Source organism: Apis florea, unplaced genomic scaffold (genome assembly GCF_048593485.1).
Source record: "Apis florea isolate Af1SG1 unplaced genomic scaffold, ASM4859348v1 contig_3587_pilon, whole genome shotgun sequence".
NCBI lineage: Eukaryota > Metazoa > Arthropoda > Insecta > Hymenoptera > Apidae > Apis > Apis florea.
This window is the reverse complement of record NW_028256789.1, coordinates 758921-772889: the sequence shown is the minus strand read 5'-3', so window position 1 is coordinate 772889 and position 13969 is coordinate 758921. Positions and strand designations below refer to the sequence as shown.

The window sequence follows — 13969 nt, the reverse complement described above, 5'->3', positions numbered from 1 at the left end:
AATTCAAACGCAAAATTTTCTTGTCAAATTACATTTAATTTAATTATAATATTTGTTTTTCAATGCAATAAATCATAGTTTTTGTTGTGTATTTTTTTTATTATATTTTTCCAAGTAGATTAAAAGATTTGAATTTAAATAATTTCAATACTTTTGTAATTTTAACATTTGTTTATACTTCGTATGTATAATAAATCGCGCGGTCATTTCATAATAGTGTCCAAGGCAAAGTGAATCGCAGTTTAATTGTTGATTATTGTTAATTGTTGTTCAAATTATAGCAAAAGTATCAATTTTGTGATTTTCTAAGTGATATATTCTAAGTTATAAATGAGACTTGTGTAGTGTTTGATTATTTTATTTGTTAAAATATATAAAGTAAAATTGTATACTCCAAATTTGTTTTAGAAGAAAGAAAGATTTAGAAGTCTTCTGAAAAAAAATTAACATGCAGTAAGCCAAGTGGTAAGTGATTTTCAACGTTTTCCTCTTTGGTTAACATATTTTCTTTATGAAATCCTGTAAAGAATATCAAGTAAAAATAATAAAATTTCATATTAAGTGTTTAACATCTTACCAAAAGTAGCATGAATTTTTTCTTGTCCTGATCTATCTCTAATATGTAATGGTACTGCAGGCTGTGGGCCTTTATGATTCATAATAATATTTTCAGCGCGTTTTAATGCATTATATACAAGTTGAGATTTTGGTGCTCTAGTCAAATATACAACACATTGAGTTAAAATCACATCGCATTCTGGCATTCCAATCATTTCACATCCATGCAGAGTATGAATAGCTATGCCTAGAAATAAAAATTAATTGTATATATTATAATACTTAATGTGAATATCGAATCATTCTACAAAATATATACCTAGAGCATCTAAATCTGCTAAACCAACATCTTCACTTGATATTCTTATTAATCTTCTTGCAATATCTACAGGATCTTCTTTAACTTCCATAATTCGTGCTAACCAATATAAAGATGCATTTTCCTTACCAGCTTTTATTGATTTATGTAAAGCAGAATATAAATGATGTATATTGTTACTTTCTTTATCAGATAACATATGTGCTTGTTTAAGACTTTCTTTAACATCTTCTAAAGTTATTGAAACAAAATTAGAATCTAGTCTATTTGATATTTTAATTTTAATAGCCAATTCTAAACCATTCAATGCAACACGAGCATCTCCATCACATACTTCTGCTAACCAGTCAATAGCTATCTTATTAATAGAAAAATGTGGTTTAGAATTAAAATTTAAATTATTTTCTAAATTAGTTGACAAATTTTTGAGAGGAAAATTATATATTTCTCCATTAATTGATAAAATTGCTTTACAAAGAATTTCTACAATATTTAACATTGTTAATTTATTTAAAGCAAATATACGGCATCTACTTAGTAAAGAAGAATTCAAACTATAAGATGGATTCTCTGTAGTTGTGCCAATTAAAGTAAATGTGCCTGTTTCAACATGTGGTAAAAAAATATCTTGTTGGAGTTTATTAAAACGATGTATTTTATCCATTAATACAATAATTTGATTGAATTTTGATTCGGATTTTGTCGTACGAATAATGTTTTTGATGTTACTCACACCAGAAGATGTTGCAGAAAGATTTATGATATTTACTTTCTCTCCATGCATTTCTTTGCTTAGTTTTGATATAATATTAGTTAAAGATGTCTATAAAAGTATTTCATAAAATTAATATTAATAATAATATTTAAAATATGATAAAAAATAATAATTACTTTTCCACATCCTGGTGGACCCCAAAATATCATACTAGGAATATGACCTTTTGTTAATAATTGTTGTAATATTGTATTAGATCCAACAACTTTTTCTTGTCCTATATAATCGTGAAAGCATACAGGCCTCATTTTTTCAGCAAGAGAAATGAATTCTTGGTTTTGTACTGATTGCTGTTGATTCATGTTTTTTATATTAATCAATGTGTTGGTTTTATATTTTTTAATGAATTTATTTCATTAATCTTCTTTTATAAAACAATTTCTTTGGCGTTTTCTTTGGTATTTCTTGTGATATTTCGTTTAAAATTATATCCTTTAAAAAAAGTATAAATCAACATGATTTTCTATTTTTTACATATTAAAATTTTTTTATATACTATACAATGCATCATAACGATACAATTTGAATTTCTTTATTTTCAAACAATTCCTAATATTTAAATAAGTTATTTATTATTAAAGTATAGGTTATTTTGTATAATATGAATATTAGAAAAATGCAAATTATTTTAATATTTTTTTTTTTATTTTAAAAAAAATATTATTTTTAAAAACTGACAATCGCCAGTAAAATAAATCATCGCACCATCTATTGCTTATCGTACACGTTTCAATATAAATGCACGTGATTCATTTGTAGTTGAGTTGACTTTAATTTTAAATTAAATTATATAATATGTAATAATTTAAGATAAAAATTCAGATAATGTTCTTTCAAGTAAGTTGAGATTGATAGAAAATATTAGGATAATATTCTGTATTACCAATAATATCTCTTTTTAGATTTCTCATCAGGAGAAATAATTATTCACTTTATACAACATGTCAAACTCGTGGAATAGGAACAATTATCGTCAACAACAAGAAGCATTTATTTCTGGTCATGGTGGAACAACATCCAGAGAAGTTATATATGCTATTATGCCAAATATTTGTAGTATTTTATTGACTACAACTATAATAGGTCTTTTCAATGAGGTTATCCATAGAAATATTAGAGTTTTAATAGAATTTGCATTAATTGTAATTCCATCTATTTTATGTTGTACCATATTATCCGAATATGTTATTACTGTTTGTTTTATTATGATGGCAATATCTGCTATTAATATTTTAATATTAGGATTTAATTTGAATTCTTTACCAAATCACACGAGATCTGTTTGCGGCAAAAAGCCTTTCATTACAAATTTTAGAGCATTAACTAACATAATAACAGCAATATGTATATTAGCTATAGATTTTCATATTTTTCCTCGTAAATTTGCCAAAACTGAAATATTTGGATATAGTTTAATGGATTCTGGTGTTGGATTATTTATATTAGCTAATGCTTTAGTAGCTCCAGAAGCTAAAGACTTTACTCCTAAACCTAGAATAGGTTTTTTTCATACTATATCAAAAAATATAAAATATTCAGCGAGAAGTTGTATTCCATTATTGATATTAGGTTTTGGTAGATCTGTTGCAATTGAAATTTTGGGATATCAAAAGCACATAACTGAATATGGTGTTCATTGGAATTTTTTTATAACTCTTGCTTTTGTTAAACTATTTACTAGTTCTATAACAAGTACCATCAATTCAAAATACTCATTGTTATCAGGAATATGGATTTTAGGGATGCACGAATATGTTTTGAGTACTAAGGGATTGAAAGAGTGGGTTTTAAGCAACAAACCAAGAGATGATTTTGTATCTGCTAACCGGGAAGGTGTAGTATCTGTTCCTGGATATGTTGGACTTTATCTAATAGGTGTAGCAATTGGTAGATTAATTCATTCCACTTATCAGAATTCACAAGCATTGCATAAACTTAGAGTAATTCATATTAAATTGTTTGGATATGAATTTGATGCAAATTATAATGAATCCATGATTTTATGTATTAAATTATCTTTAATATCAGCTCAAACTTGTGCAGCTACTTTATTTTGTGACACCTATTTTAGGGTATCTAGACGTTTAGCAAATGCAGGATATTGCATGTGGATTCTCACTTTGGGTGTCATGATACTTACATTATTGCTATTGATAGAAATAATATCCGATATATTAGTTTATAAAAATATAGATTTAGAGTATGATCAAAAGAAAACTAAAATACAAAAAACGAATATAAAAAATAAACGAGAAATCGCATCTGATAAATATGAGAAAAACGTAGCAGAAAATACCATCGAAATATTCGAAGCTGTTAATTACAATGGTCTAATTTTCTTTTTATTTTCAAACTTAATGACTGGTGGTATTAATATGTTAGTACGTACGTTATATATAAATGAATTAAATGCTGTGCAAATATTGATCGCATACATGGCTGTAAATGTATTGTCAGTTTTATTATTGTACAGAAAACAGGTACAAATTAAATTATAAATAAAACGTGCAACATGTACTAATTGCACACTGCAATGTATGCAATTTTCTACTTTATAAAATTAAATTACGAATCGGCGTAAACAATTAACTTCAAAATATTTACACTGCCATTGCATAGACATATCATATTGTATTTCATATTTATTGCTGCTCTTTTTTTTTTTTTTTTTTAATAAAATAAGTATGTACATATATATGTATAAAAATAAGTAAAACATTTAGTTGGTAACAAATCGTTTCATTCATTCGATATTAAGTCTAATAATCTTATTAGAACCTATCATTCAAATGTTTCGTTGTCATCGAAATAAATTATCTAAAATATTCATTATAATTCATCTTTGGATTGAATATCAGATTTTAATTCGGTTACTTCTTTCGATTTAGAAGTTGCACTTTCTTTTACATTACTCATTGCGCTAGTTTGATTTTTCATTTCTGTTCTCTTACGTTGCGCATTTTTAGCGACAAAGTTTTTAAACGAATCATGATTTTTTACATAATCGGTAGCTTGTGAAACTATACGTAAAAATTCTTCAACATCGAAACTGTAATTCGTGAATTTTGCATGCGCTCCTCCATCAGGATGCGTACCCTATTTAATTATTTTCACAATAAGTGTCAAATGAAATTTTTTATTTAAAAAAAAAAATAATTACTTACAGGATCTTGTTGCACTAATTTCGAATTATTTTCCCATGTAAAGTATTTTACACCACGCAAACGAGCTAGATCTTTATAACATCCTGGATCTTCGCAATTATATCTATATAATAATAATGTGTGAGATGAATTTTCTTAGGGAAAAAAAATGTTCAATCATACATACATTTCAAACACTGCTGCCCAATCTGGCAAAAACATAAGATGTGTTAATCCAGCTCCATGTATACCAATAAAGATATCAGAATTTCTTGTGATTTCTAATTGTTTCTTAAATGATATTTTTTTATTATAAACTACCTATATAAAAAAAAAAAAAAAAAAGATTTTTCATTATACTTCTATTCATTTTAGATATTTATATCATTTGTGTGATCTTTAAATCGATACCTTTTTCACTTTGTATAACGGATTTTCTTTCAAAGCCCTCACCAATTCGTCCTCGTTCAGAATTCTTCGATATTGAGTATCTCTGCTAAGCAGAGTAACTCTTATTCTTTGGTTTTTCCTTTCATGGAGAGGTATGCGCAATCTATGCAACACATGTTCACCGAAAGCTTTGAACAATCCACTGTTCTCACAGCCGTAAATCTAAAATCATGTTCATCGATAAAAATCAATCGTACGACTCATTTTTGCGATCATCGATTGAAAAAAAAAAAAAAAAAAGTAATCGTACAAGAGGTGTATTATAGTATAGACCAAAAATCATGCGCGGCAATAAGGGGAATACGAGATTCTTGAAACAGACGGTTTCTCCTCGGAATGTTTTTAAATCCCACAGCGGGTTTCTCGTGAAAGCCTCAAAAGCATCTTGAAACGCAGAACGATAGCTGAAAGTAGGAGAGAACTCATTTAATATCTCGAGGTTTTTCTTTTTCGCAATCGGTGTCAGTTACCTGTAGCTTTCCCAAATCATTATGTGATTATCAGTACTGAAGCCGGCTGGATGCGAGAGATTTACGTGCAATGACGCGTATAAGTTGAAAAAGTCGCAGAAATGATGATACATGTTTACTACTGAAACAGAACGACTTTGACAAATGAACGAGATGCGGGATATTCGCTAATTTGACAGATTTTACGACACCATTGTTGATCATGGCTGTCATTCCGACTCATCCTTACGACTTACTAGCGTCTATTTTCATTACGAATGTTGGCTTCTCGATCACGATATCGCAATCGTGATTGACGATTGGTGGTCGAGATAACTTGCGGAAATTTCGTAGTTCAGGTCCCCAAGATTGCAATGGACTAATATGATCCGCGTTCTCTTCTAATCTTTTTTCGTTCAATCTGGATAAACGAGAAAGATTTAAATTTTTATTCGTTGCTTGTTAATATGTTTTACTCACGTGCAGTATCCTCCAATTTGACCTTCTTTTAACACATCCATCTTGTACCGTATAGGTTCCTTCCTTCTGATCAGATCCGTGAAATTGATCATTATATTCCTTGCTCGGCAGAATCTCATGTGTTCCGAGCATTCCAGAGACGAGTCGTCCTGGAACGATCAAAATTATGAGAAATAGGAATTGAAGAACAATCGGAACTGTGTCTATAAAACTTACCACAAACAACGGTTCGCAAAAAATCGACATTTCTTTTCTTTGATCGCGTACGTAGCCAAAGTCGCCTTGAGCGTAAAACGTCTCTACCTGTGCTTTTTTCGTAGTCACCCATCCTCTGTGATCACCTGGACATTGAGGAACGGAAAAAGAATTTTCGTCTTTGCAATTCGGCTCGTAACCCCAACAAGCTTTGGTATCAAGGCTATCCTAAGTTTTTCCAAGAAAAATTCTTCGTTAATATTCACCTTTTGTCAACTCGAATTATTTACAATTCGTTCACGTGTGCAAAATCCCCGATGCTTCCACGACTATTCGTGCAAGCAATGAAAACCAAAAAAAAAAAAAAAAAAAAATGAAAATATGAGCGAAAGTGTATATATCAAGTGCGTAATTTCACCTTTAATCTATAAATCCTTGCATAATCGCGTTATTAACACACCGCGTATTACCTTGTACGGACAGGCGGTATTATTGCGGCACTCTTCGGCCACCGTGGGAAAATAGTTGAAGTAATACTTGATGTGATCAGAGGGTAGATCAATGTCCGTGTAATTACTGTACGTGGATGTGACCGCGAACACCATCGCGATCGTCACTGAGTATTTAATACTTAACGCGTAATCGATCATCATAGCGGGATGCACTAATGAAAATTAAACCGGGAGTCCCTGAGAGAAGGTGGCGTGCACTCGCTTTACGGAGTGACTGTATCGGCGTGAATGGAGGAGGAGGAACCACCTGTAAGAGTGGATGGGTATATGACCTCATCTACCGTGTGTACTCTGTCCACACAACACGAACGTCCGTACATCCACACGAACGCCGAGCGTGCTTCCTTAAAAGAATCGGTGAAAGTCAATGCTAGAAGTTGGAACACGCGGTAAATTTACATCACGTATGTACTAACGTTTTCCTACCTATCTAGCTATCCTTGAGCATTGCTCACCGTGGAAAAAAACGTTCTAGAGGGCCTTCGTTTTATTTTCAAAATCATACCGGTATTTAAAATCCTGTTAACCCAATCGGTAATATAGTCGGTCCTGTATACGTATCTTAACGATGAAAATAACGATTAAAAGTACTCACACGTATCATACGGAGCGGATATCCTCAAGTTCTTTCACCTTGAGACACTGTGGGACAGGAAACTCTGGGAACGGACGTTTAACTTCACTTTCACGCACGATCGATTGCTTCCATGATGTATAGTTTCAACATGGCTGAGCACAATCATAATTGTAGCATTTGATATCGATGAACTATCGTATCGTTTAAGTAACGTTGAATAAATAGAATGGAAGGCACGTTATTTTATGAACGATTTAGAACATTATCGTAATGCAATTTATTGAAATTTCAATTTTTTTGAATTAATAAACACTTAATGGAATAAATTGTCACGTGATGGAATAAATTGTTGGAGTTCGCCATCTATAAGATTTAAGGAATAACTACATTTCTAAGTTTATTCTGGAGAGAATAAGTATTTTCCTACATTTACGATCCTCGATATTAAATTTTCTTCTTAATGGAGCATTGGTAAAAACGTGGAAGGATCACTACCGACGTTACCGATTCATGATAAGATTGGAACTCTAGATCTCATCTATGGATAAAAAGGGTTAAACACGTAAGAAAAAAATACATTAAATTCTTTATCGATAGAAGGTAGAACAGAAAAAGACTAAAAAAACTAAGAAAGGGAATTAGTTATCGATTTTTATAATATCGGTCCACACTCCAGATCCAAATTTCTTCAATTTTTTCTTACATACACGAAGCATTTATCGAAATGTATATCGTTTAAATAAATAATAATTAATAGTTAACGAATAAACGGGAATAAAGAAAAGAAACGTAAACTCGCGCCAAAAAAATTTGAAATTCCATCAGTTTAGATTTTAATTCAAGAAATTCTCGTTGCTCAAAATCGATCTCGAATATCCATCCAAGTAGACGGTAGAGCGAGATTTTCTCGTAAGGGCATCGTTTCGCTGCTATAGGACTTTTTGTCTGTGCATCTAACGTCAATGCAGAATGATGGCTTCCGTTATTCAACATGTTTGCACGGGAAATAAACGGTTGTATTGACTCTCGATAAGCCCACGAGACGCGCCTTATGCTAATTCCCGGCAGATACGTCAAAAACCGTTTCGACGTATACGGTAGAGACAGTTCGATCTTCTCTCGAGGCGTGGTCCGATCGTAGATCGTATCTTCGCATTTTATACGATTTTGCTCGTCGAAGAGAGATTTGAATCTAAAAGGGTCTCGACGTACACTACTTGAGATACAGCGAGTCCCACACTCGGTTAGGTATGGATCGTTACGTAATCTGGAAGACTCGGAATAGCCGCAGTTGCTCGTTGCTCGCAGGTGTCTTTATCTCTACACCAGAAATTCTTTCTATGCAATTAAAGCCAGGTTTGGAACAAGTTACATTGTGGTCAACAAAAGGAACACGTACAACGGGTTAAGAAAGTTATTTATTTAAGTACAACTGTTCCTTTCTAATTTCATTTTCGTATATATATATTCTATGTCAGTTAACTCGTGTTGCGAATCGGATAAACACTTAACGTACGTGGGAACACAATAGGGACGTGCAATGAAAATTATTTGTTTCGAAATTTGTTCGAGCTCTACTCCGCTATTCTTTCTAGTCAATCATCCCCATTTTAAAATCTATCGACGATAGATTTTAATGATAATTTTTAAAAAATCGGTATTAACACGGAGGTAGAATTGGATGTTGTTTAAAAGCTGGTTATCGGTAATTCACAAATCAATGCTAATCGATGCGAGGGAACCGAGATACACGAGAGACAATAGCGTGTAGGTACTACCTCCAGCGTCAACCTGCCAACCATGGCGTGACCCGGAAACGGACCGCTTCGAACAAACTGTATGTGTGTATATATACAAATACAGATTATATAGATCGGTGGAGACATACCGGACCGGCCGGTATGGATCGCGGTGGATAGATGGAGGGAAGGATCTACATCGATCACGATCACGGGCGCCCTCGGCCCGTGGATCCAGAACCGGGCACGGCGCGGTTTACAACGGTACCTCTTGGTCGGCCCATTATCGACGAAATCGCCATCATCTTTCTCCCTGATAATTTTATCAGCGACGGATCGGGTTTTGCGAGTTGACGCCACGATCTGATCGGGAGGGGATTATTGATCGGGTGGCCGGGATGAAAAATACCCCCGTCGCGGCCGGGAATTACTGAATCGAGTGGCACGGCGCTCGACCCACGCTTCGAGGAATGGGATAAATGGCCGGCAACCGTGCATTTGTATGATCAATTTCGCGACACACCGATTGCATAACCGTTTGATAAACGGGGCTCACGTGGAAATGTAACACACGTAGAAATGCGGCGCGCAAGTTGTAGAACGAGCGCGTGGCATCGGTGTAACGCGGGGATTGTCCCGACACGGTGGCGCCACGCTTCGCGTGGCCGACACGATGCAACCTACGCGAAATTCACCGCTCTAACCGTTTTCTTCATAGACCTCTCTTATAGGGTTCCTCCCGTGTACGTACAACAACGTGGAGAAAATCGTGGGGGCGGCGCGTCACCGAGTAAGATCGGTGTTGTTGCGAAACGAGAACACGAGGGCACCCACGCCACCGTGGGTGAAAAAATTCGGCGGAATACAAATTTTCCCGGATCCCCGCACTTTTGCGCACTTTTACTCCGTCCACGGATCCATTCCGAGGCGAAACCATTCCCCCAACTATCGGATCCATCCGAATAGTTGCGTCTATCAACCTGCGCGGCCAACTCGTCGTATATTATCGCGAGTCTACCTGCGTCTTTTCTCTTTGCCACCCACGCGTCCCATTTGAATGCGTATACAGACATAAAGTGTAACGATTGCCGTCCCTTCTGGCCGCGCTGTACGTTCGGTTATCGGTAGACAATGCTTTGTAGATCCTCGGGACAAGGATCGTAAGTGCGCGCGTTACTGCCTGTGAAATAATCGACGTAAATCCCGGATTTTTCCGATCCCGGGCTATCCGATGGCATCGAACGGCCAACCTGGCCCTTTACCGTCGTTCCAGTCGAAAATCATTGGTACGGCCGAGGAAACTACGTTCTCAAACCTCGACCGTATTATATTCCACGCGCCGATGTAGGTATATTATACGGCTCGTGATCACTGATCGAACGGTTGGAATTATTACACGCACCAGTGTGTAACTCACGATTTACACCTCGATCGTTCCTATTACCCGATTCGAAAATGGAAAAAGTCGCGTGATGATAATTTGGAACGAAGGATCGACGAATCTTTCGAAACGTTGGATTTACGGCGTGAAGTATCTGATCGGCGGTGTAACTGATCGCGTGGTAATCGAGAAACCGAGATATGATCTATCCACATTTGTAACGAGCCGAATTAGAATCCGATTATCTCGATTGCCCCGGTGGATAGAAATTGGCCGGCGGCGGCGTTACACGCAAGGAAAGAAAATTCCATCACACGCTAGCCCCTCGTTAGCGACTAATCGCTTAATTAATAGATGATGAATGTTCGTGATTCCGTTACCTCCCCAAGCCCTCCGCTTCGTTACCGCGGCCGATTAATTATCCATCCGAGAGGGAGCGAACGATTAAACGCGCGCGAGCGACCGATGCAAGGGGAGTCGACGACAGGAAGTCATCCTCCTCGAATTTTCTTCCCGTTCGGCTCACCACCGGCCGTTTATCCTTGTTGCGCCGCGAGAGGTCACGAGGCCACGGTTCCCCGATGTCGAGCGAATGAAAAAAATGCGCGAACCTTTAAAATATCACATGGGGGCTGGCATGGAGTTTAAGGTTTCCTTCTTAAATTCAAGACGCGCGATTCTTTCGAAAACCATGCGGCTCGAGAATAACTCTCTTCGAATCGCATAAAACACGCTTCCATTGAAATTAATATCAATTCCCTCGCCTGAACTCCGCTTAACGGATCGGAGTTATGTACGCGCGAATACGTGTGTAATGATAAGAAGATTAATTTTTTGCCGGGGAAACGACAAGGAAAAAACTCGTCGCTCTGATGCAACGGCGATGAAAAATTGCATAGTTCATCGATCGGGAAGTACGGGAAGCAAGAATGAAGGATAAACAACGCGTAGCCCCGAGGTTCGTTCGATCGACTTTCCATTCCACCTTCGCCTGTACACTTGCAGTTGACACCGATTCTATATCGTACATAGTCATAGAATGTGTCATGAATATGATACGGGGTTATGCTCGTTACAACGCTCGTTCTAATAATAGAATGTTCGTACATTCGTATTATTTTCGATTTCCTTCGTCTTAGGGCAGAAACGCGTTAACGATTTATTCCGTATTTATCGTAATAAATTCAATATGGAATATTGAACTCGATAAGAAAGGTGTCTGTTTAGTAACCGAGATGTCGCCAGGTTACGCAATGTCAAACTCTCTCTCCGCTCCCCGTTATATTCGAGTTAGATCGTAAATGGATGGGAGTAATTGAAATATTAATGAGATAGGAGACAACACGGCAGTCGTATGTTAGTTGCGCGTATACATATATATATATGTATGTGTGTGTAAACGGGAAAAGGCTTGGCCGCATTAATACGTACGAAAAGTGAACAGCTACGAATCTCGTGAACACTCCGACGAATTATCATCCGGCTCCACGGTTCGATTATAGTGGAGCCATAAATCAAATCATTTGTCACGTCATCCATCTTAAAACTGTCTTAATTTCTCCAGGGACACGGCTACCGCATTAGATTCTAAATTTTTTCCTTTGCGACGATTCAAAAATTCCTAATACGGATTATCGTCCATGTATACCGTCTAATCCGAGCTGATCGCGTTCGACAAGGCAATTGCTCTTCCAACCGGAGGATAAATCGACGAAGCGTTTTGACGAATGCTGACGATCATCCTCCTCGTCCCAAGTTAGACCAGAGAGGTGAAGCGGTAATAGAGAACATTTTTGCTAACGTGGACGACAACTTGTCCCGCGATGTTCACGATTCGACCTGGGCTACGACCTCGGAGTCGTAAATTTTGCGTCATAGCGGTTGTCACCGGCTTACCTTTTTACGAGCGTACCACGACTCGTATTCACGAGAGAAAGAGACACATCCACTGCACCGAGAGCTGTTGGTTCGGCCAACCAGTTGTTAAAAGGATCCTTCGGTTGGTAATCTCTGACAGCGAGTCCGGTGTCCCTTTCAGGACAAGCTTCTCTTCTTACATTTTCACAACAGTGTGCCCATACTATGAATCAAACGCCGTATTTGTCTTTTCCTTTCTTCCCTTTCTTTTTTTTCCCCCCTTTCTTCCCGATATTAATTAGAGATTGAATTCTTTGCAGAAATGTTTCGAGTAATATATAATCTTTTAAGATGCTCGTTTGTCAGTCTCGATAGTCTCGCAAAAGTTGTTTTACGTTCGTTCCATGGACGCCCACATACGAGCGATGCATCAAGCGATGCGGCCCCGTTCGATTTCTTTACTTCCATACGGCGTACACGTACATAGAGCCCGTAATCGGGTGGCTCCGTATCGACCCCACATGTCGAGTTTATGCGTTTCGTTCGTGACGCTACGCCGTGATTTATAATGTAAACAAATTATTCTAATCATCATCACGACACGCGTGGAAATACGCGGAAATACGCGGATGTCGTGAAGCCCCCTGCCAGTTGACAGTGAATCGGTGCCGCGGTTGCATTACGCCAGCCAGTCTGCGGCGACGGCGGCGACCGAAATATCATTAGAGAACCCGTCCAAGGCGCTTATGGTTTTTAAATTGAAAGTAAATGGAGATGAATTGGGCGTTTATCATCCGATAAGCACGCGAGCTTTCTACGCGCGATATTCGTTGGAAGGCGGCGTACGGTTCACCTGAATCGTAATCAGGTGTTCACGGTTCTCCCTTCCACTCCTCCCGTACGAACGTATATCGTAATCACGGACGCTTGATATTGCACGTAAGGAATAGGAATCGTGCAGGTGCGGTCTGACTCGTACGAGAGAATTCACCGCACCTCTCTCTCTCTCTCTCTCTTTCTCCATCCGCCACCTTTCTCTCTTCTCGGAACCACCACCGCGCGAGGAACCGATTCGCACACTTCTCGCGTTTCCATAAAGAGAGGAAGAAAGTGGCGTGCACTCGTGGACCGGTGTGGTCTAGCGCATGGGAGCGCGAAACGGGAGAAGCAGGGCGAAAAGAAACACACCTGCGCAACAGTTCGTCCGCGAGAGTGGGTGTGTTTCGCGATGAAGAAAATGTCATCGTATCCCTCGATTATCATCGAGTTGCCCTCGAGCCGCGTATCGACGTTTATTACCACCGATTATTACCCGATCCGTTCTTTACCCGTCTCCCCCGATTTCATAATTCAGTTCGCCGGGGCTATTTTTATTGCTCGGATTGTTCTGTGCCCGCGCGTGGAACGAGTCGGAGGGGGAGGGAGGAATTTATTCCCGGCCGGAAAGTCGTTTGTCGTGCGGATCACGGGGTTAAGAGTCGAAAAATCGGTGGCCCAGCGGGTTGTCCAAGCGAGTACGCGCCATATTCCGAGT

General features: G+C 37.4%; 3 protein-coding genes across 7 annotated transcripts; 1 reads left to right on the top strand and 2 right to left on the bottom strand.

Annotated features, from left to right (window-relative positions):
- Positions 1-342: 342 nt before the first annotated feature.
- On the bottom strand, positions 343-2767 carry LOC100863105 (ATPase WRNIP1). 2 transcript variants are annotated; one of them, XM_012487723.3, is made up of 5 exons: positions 2536-2767; positions 1769-2084; positions 878-1700; positions 578-805; positions 343-519 (listed from the first exon to the last, which is right to left on the bottom strand). In XM_012487723.3, exons 2-5 carry the CDS (start codon positions 1952-1954, stop codon positions 422-424), a joined length of 1335 nt encoding a protein of 444 aa, XP_012343177.2. In that variant the 5' UTR covers positions 1955-2084; positions 2536-2767; the 3' UTR covers positions 343-421. The 2 variants fall into 2 exon arrangements, with proteins under 2 accessions (XP_012343177.2, XP_086770528.1); XM_086914402.1 differs by lacking the exon at positions 2536-2767 and adding an exon at positions 2358-2481.
- Positions 2594-4386, top strand: LOC100868418 (Phosphatidylinositol glycan anchor biosynthesis class W a). Its single transcript, XM_012487722.3, has one exon. It carries the CDS (start codon positions 2594-2596, stop codon positions 4148-4150), a length of 1557 nt encoding a protein of 518 aa, XP_012343176.2. The 3' UTR covers positions 4151-4386.
- On the bottom strand, positions 4074-7819 carry Eogt (EGF-domain O-GlcNAc transferase). Of its 4 annotated transcripts, none has more exons than XM_012487721.3 (10): positions 7477-7819; positions 6391-6597; positions 6175-6323; positions 5952-6115; positions 5716-5836; positions 5496-5649; positions 5207-5407; positions 4983-5116; positions 4817-4919; positions 4074-4748 (listed from the first exon to the last, which is right to left on the bottom strand). In XM_012487721.3, the coding sequence occupies exons 1-10, from the start codon at positions 7483-7485 to the stop codon at positions 4482-4484; spliced, it is 1509 nt and encodes a 502-aa protein (XP_012343175.1). In that variant the 5' UTR covers positions 7486-7819; the 3' UTR covers positions 4074-4481. The 4 variants fall into 4 exon arrangements, with proteins under 4 accessions (XP_012343175.1, XP_086770524.1, XP_086770522.1 ...); XM_086914398.1 differs by having other exon boundaries at positions 5716-5833; XM_086914396.1 differs by lacking the exon at positions 7477-7819 and adding an exon at positions 6840-7313.
- Positions 7820-13969: the final 6150 nt, after the last annotated feature.

Excerpts from the sequence above, each read along its gene's own strand:
- LOC100863105 (XM_012487723.3), bottom strand. The coding sequence starts at position 1,954 with ATGAATCAACAGCAATCAGTACAAAACCAAGAATTCATTTCTCTTGCT. Across the intron at positions 1,701-1,768 it reads GTCCACCAGGATGTGGAAAA|ACATCTTTAACTAATATTAT; the intron begins GTAATTATTATT and ends ATACTTTTATAG. Across the intron at positions 806-877 it reads AGCAGATTTAGATGCTCTAG|GCATAGCTATTCATACTCTG; the intron begins GTATATATTTTG and ends TTTTATTTCTAG.
- LOC100868418 (XM_012487722.3), top strand. The coding sequence starts at position 2,594 with ATGTCAAACTCGTGGAATAGGAACAATTATCGTCAACAACAAGAAGCA.
- Eogt (XM_086914396.1), bottom strand. The coding sequence starts at position 7,022 with ATGATGATCGATTACGCGTTAAGTATTAAATACTCAGTGACGATCGCG. Across the intron at positions 5,650-5,715 it reads ATGATTTGGGAAAGCTACAG|CTATCGTTCTGCGTTTCAAG; the intron begins GTAACTGACACC and ends TCCTACTTTCAG. Across the intron at positions 5,117-5,206 it reads CGTTATACAAAGTGAAAAAG|GTAGTTTATAATAAAAAAAT; the intron begins GTATCGATTTAA and ends TTTTTTATATAG.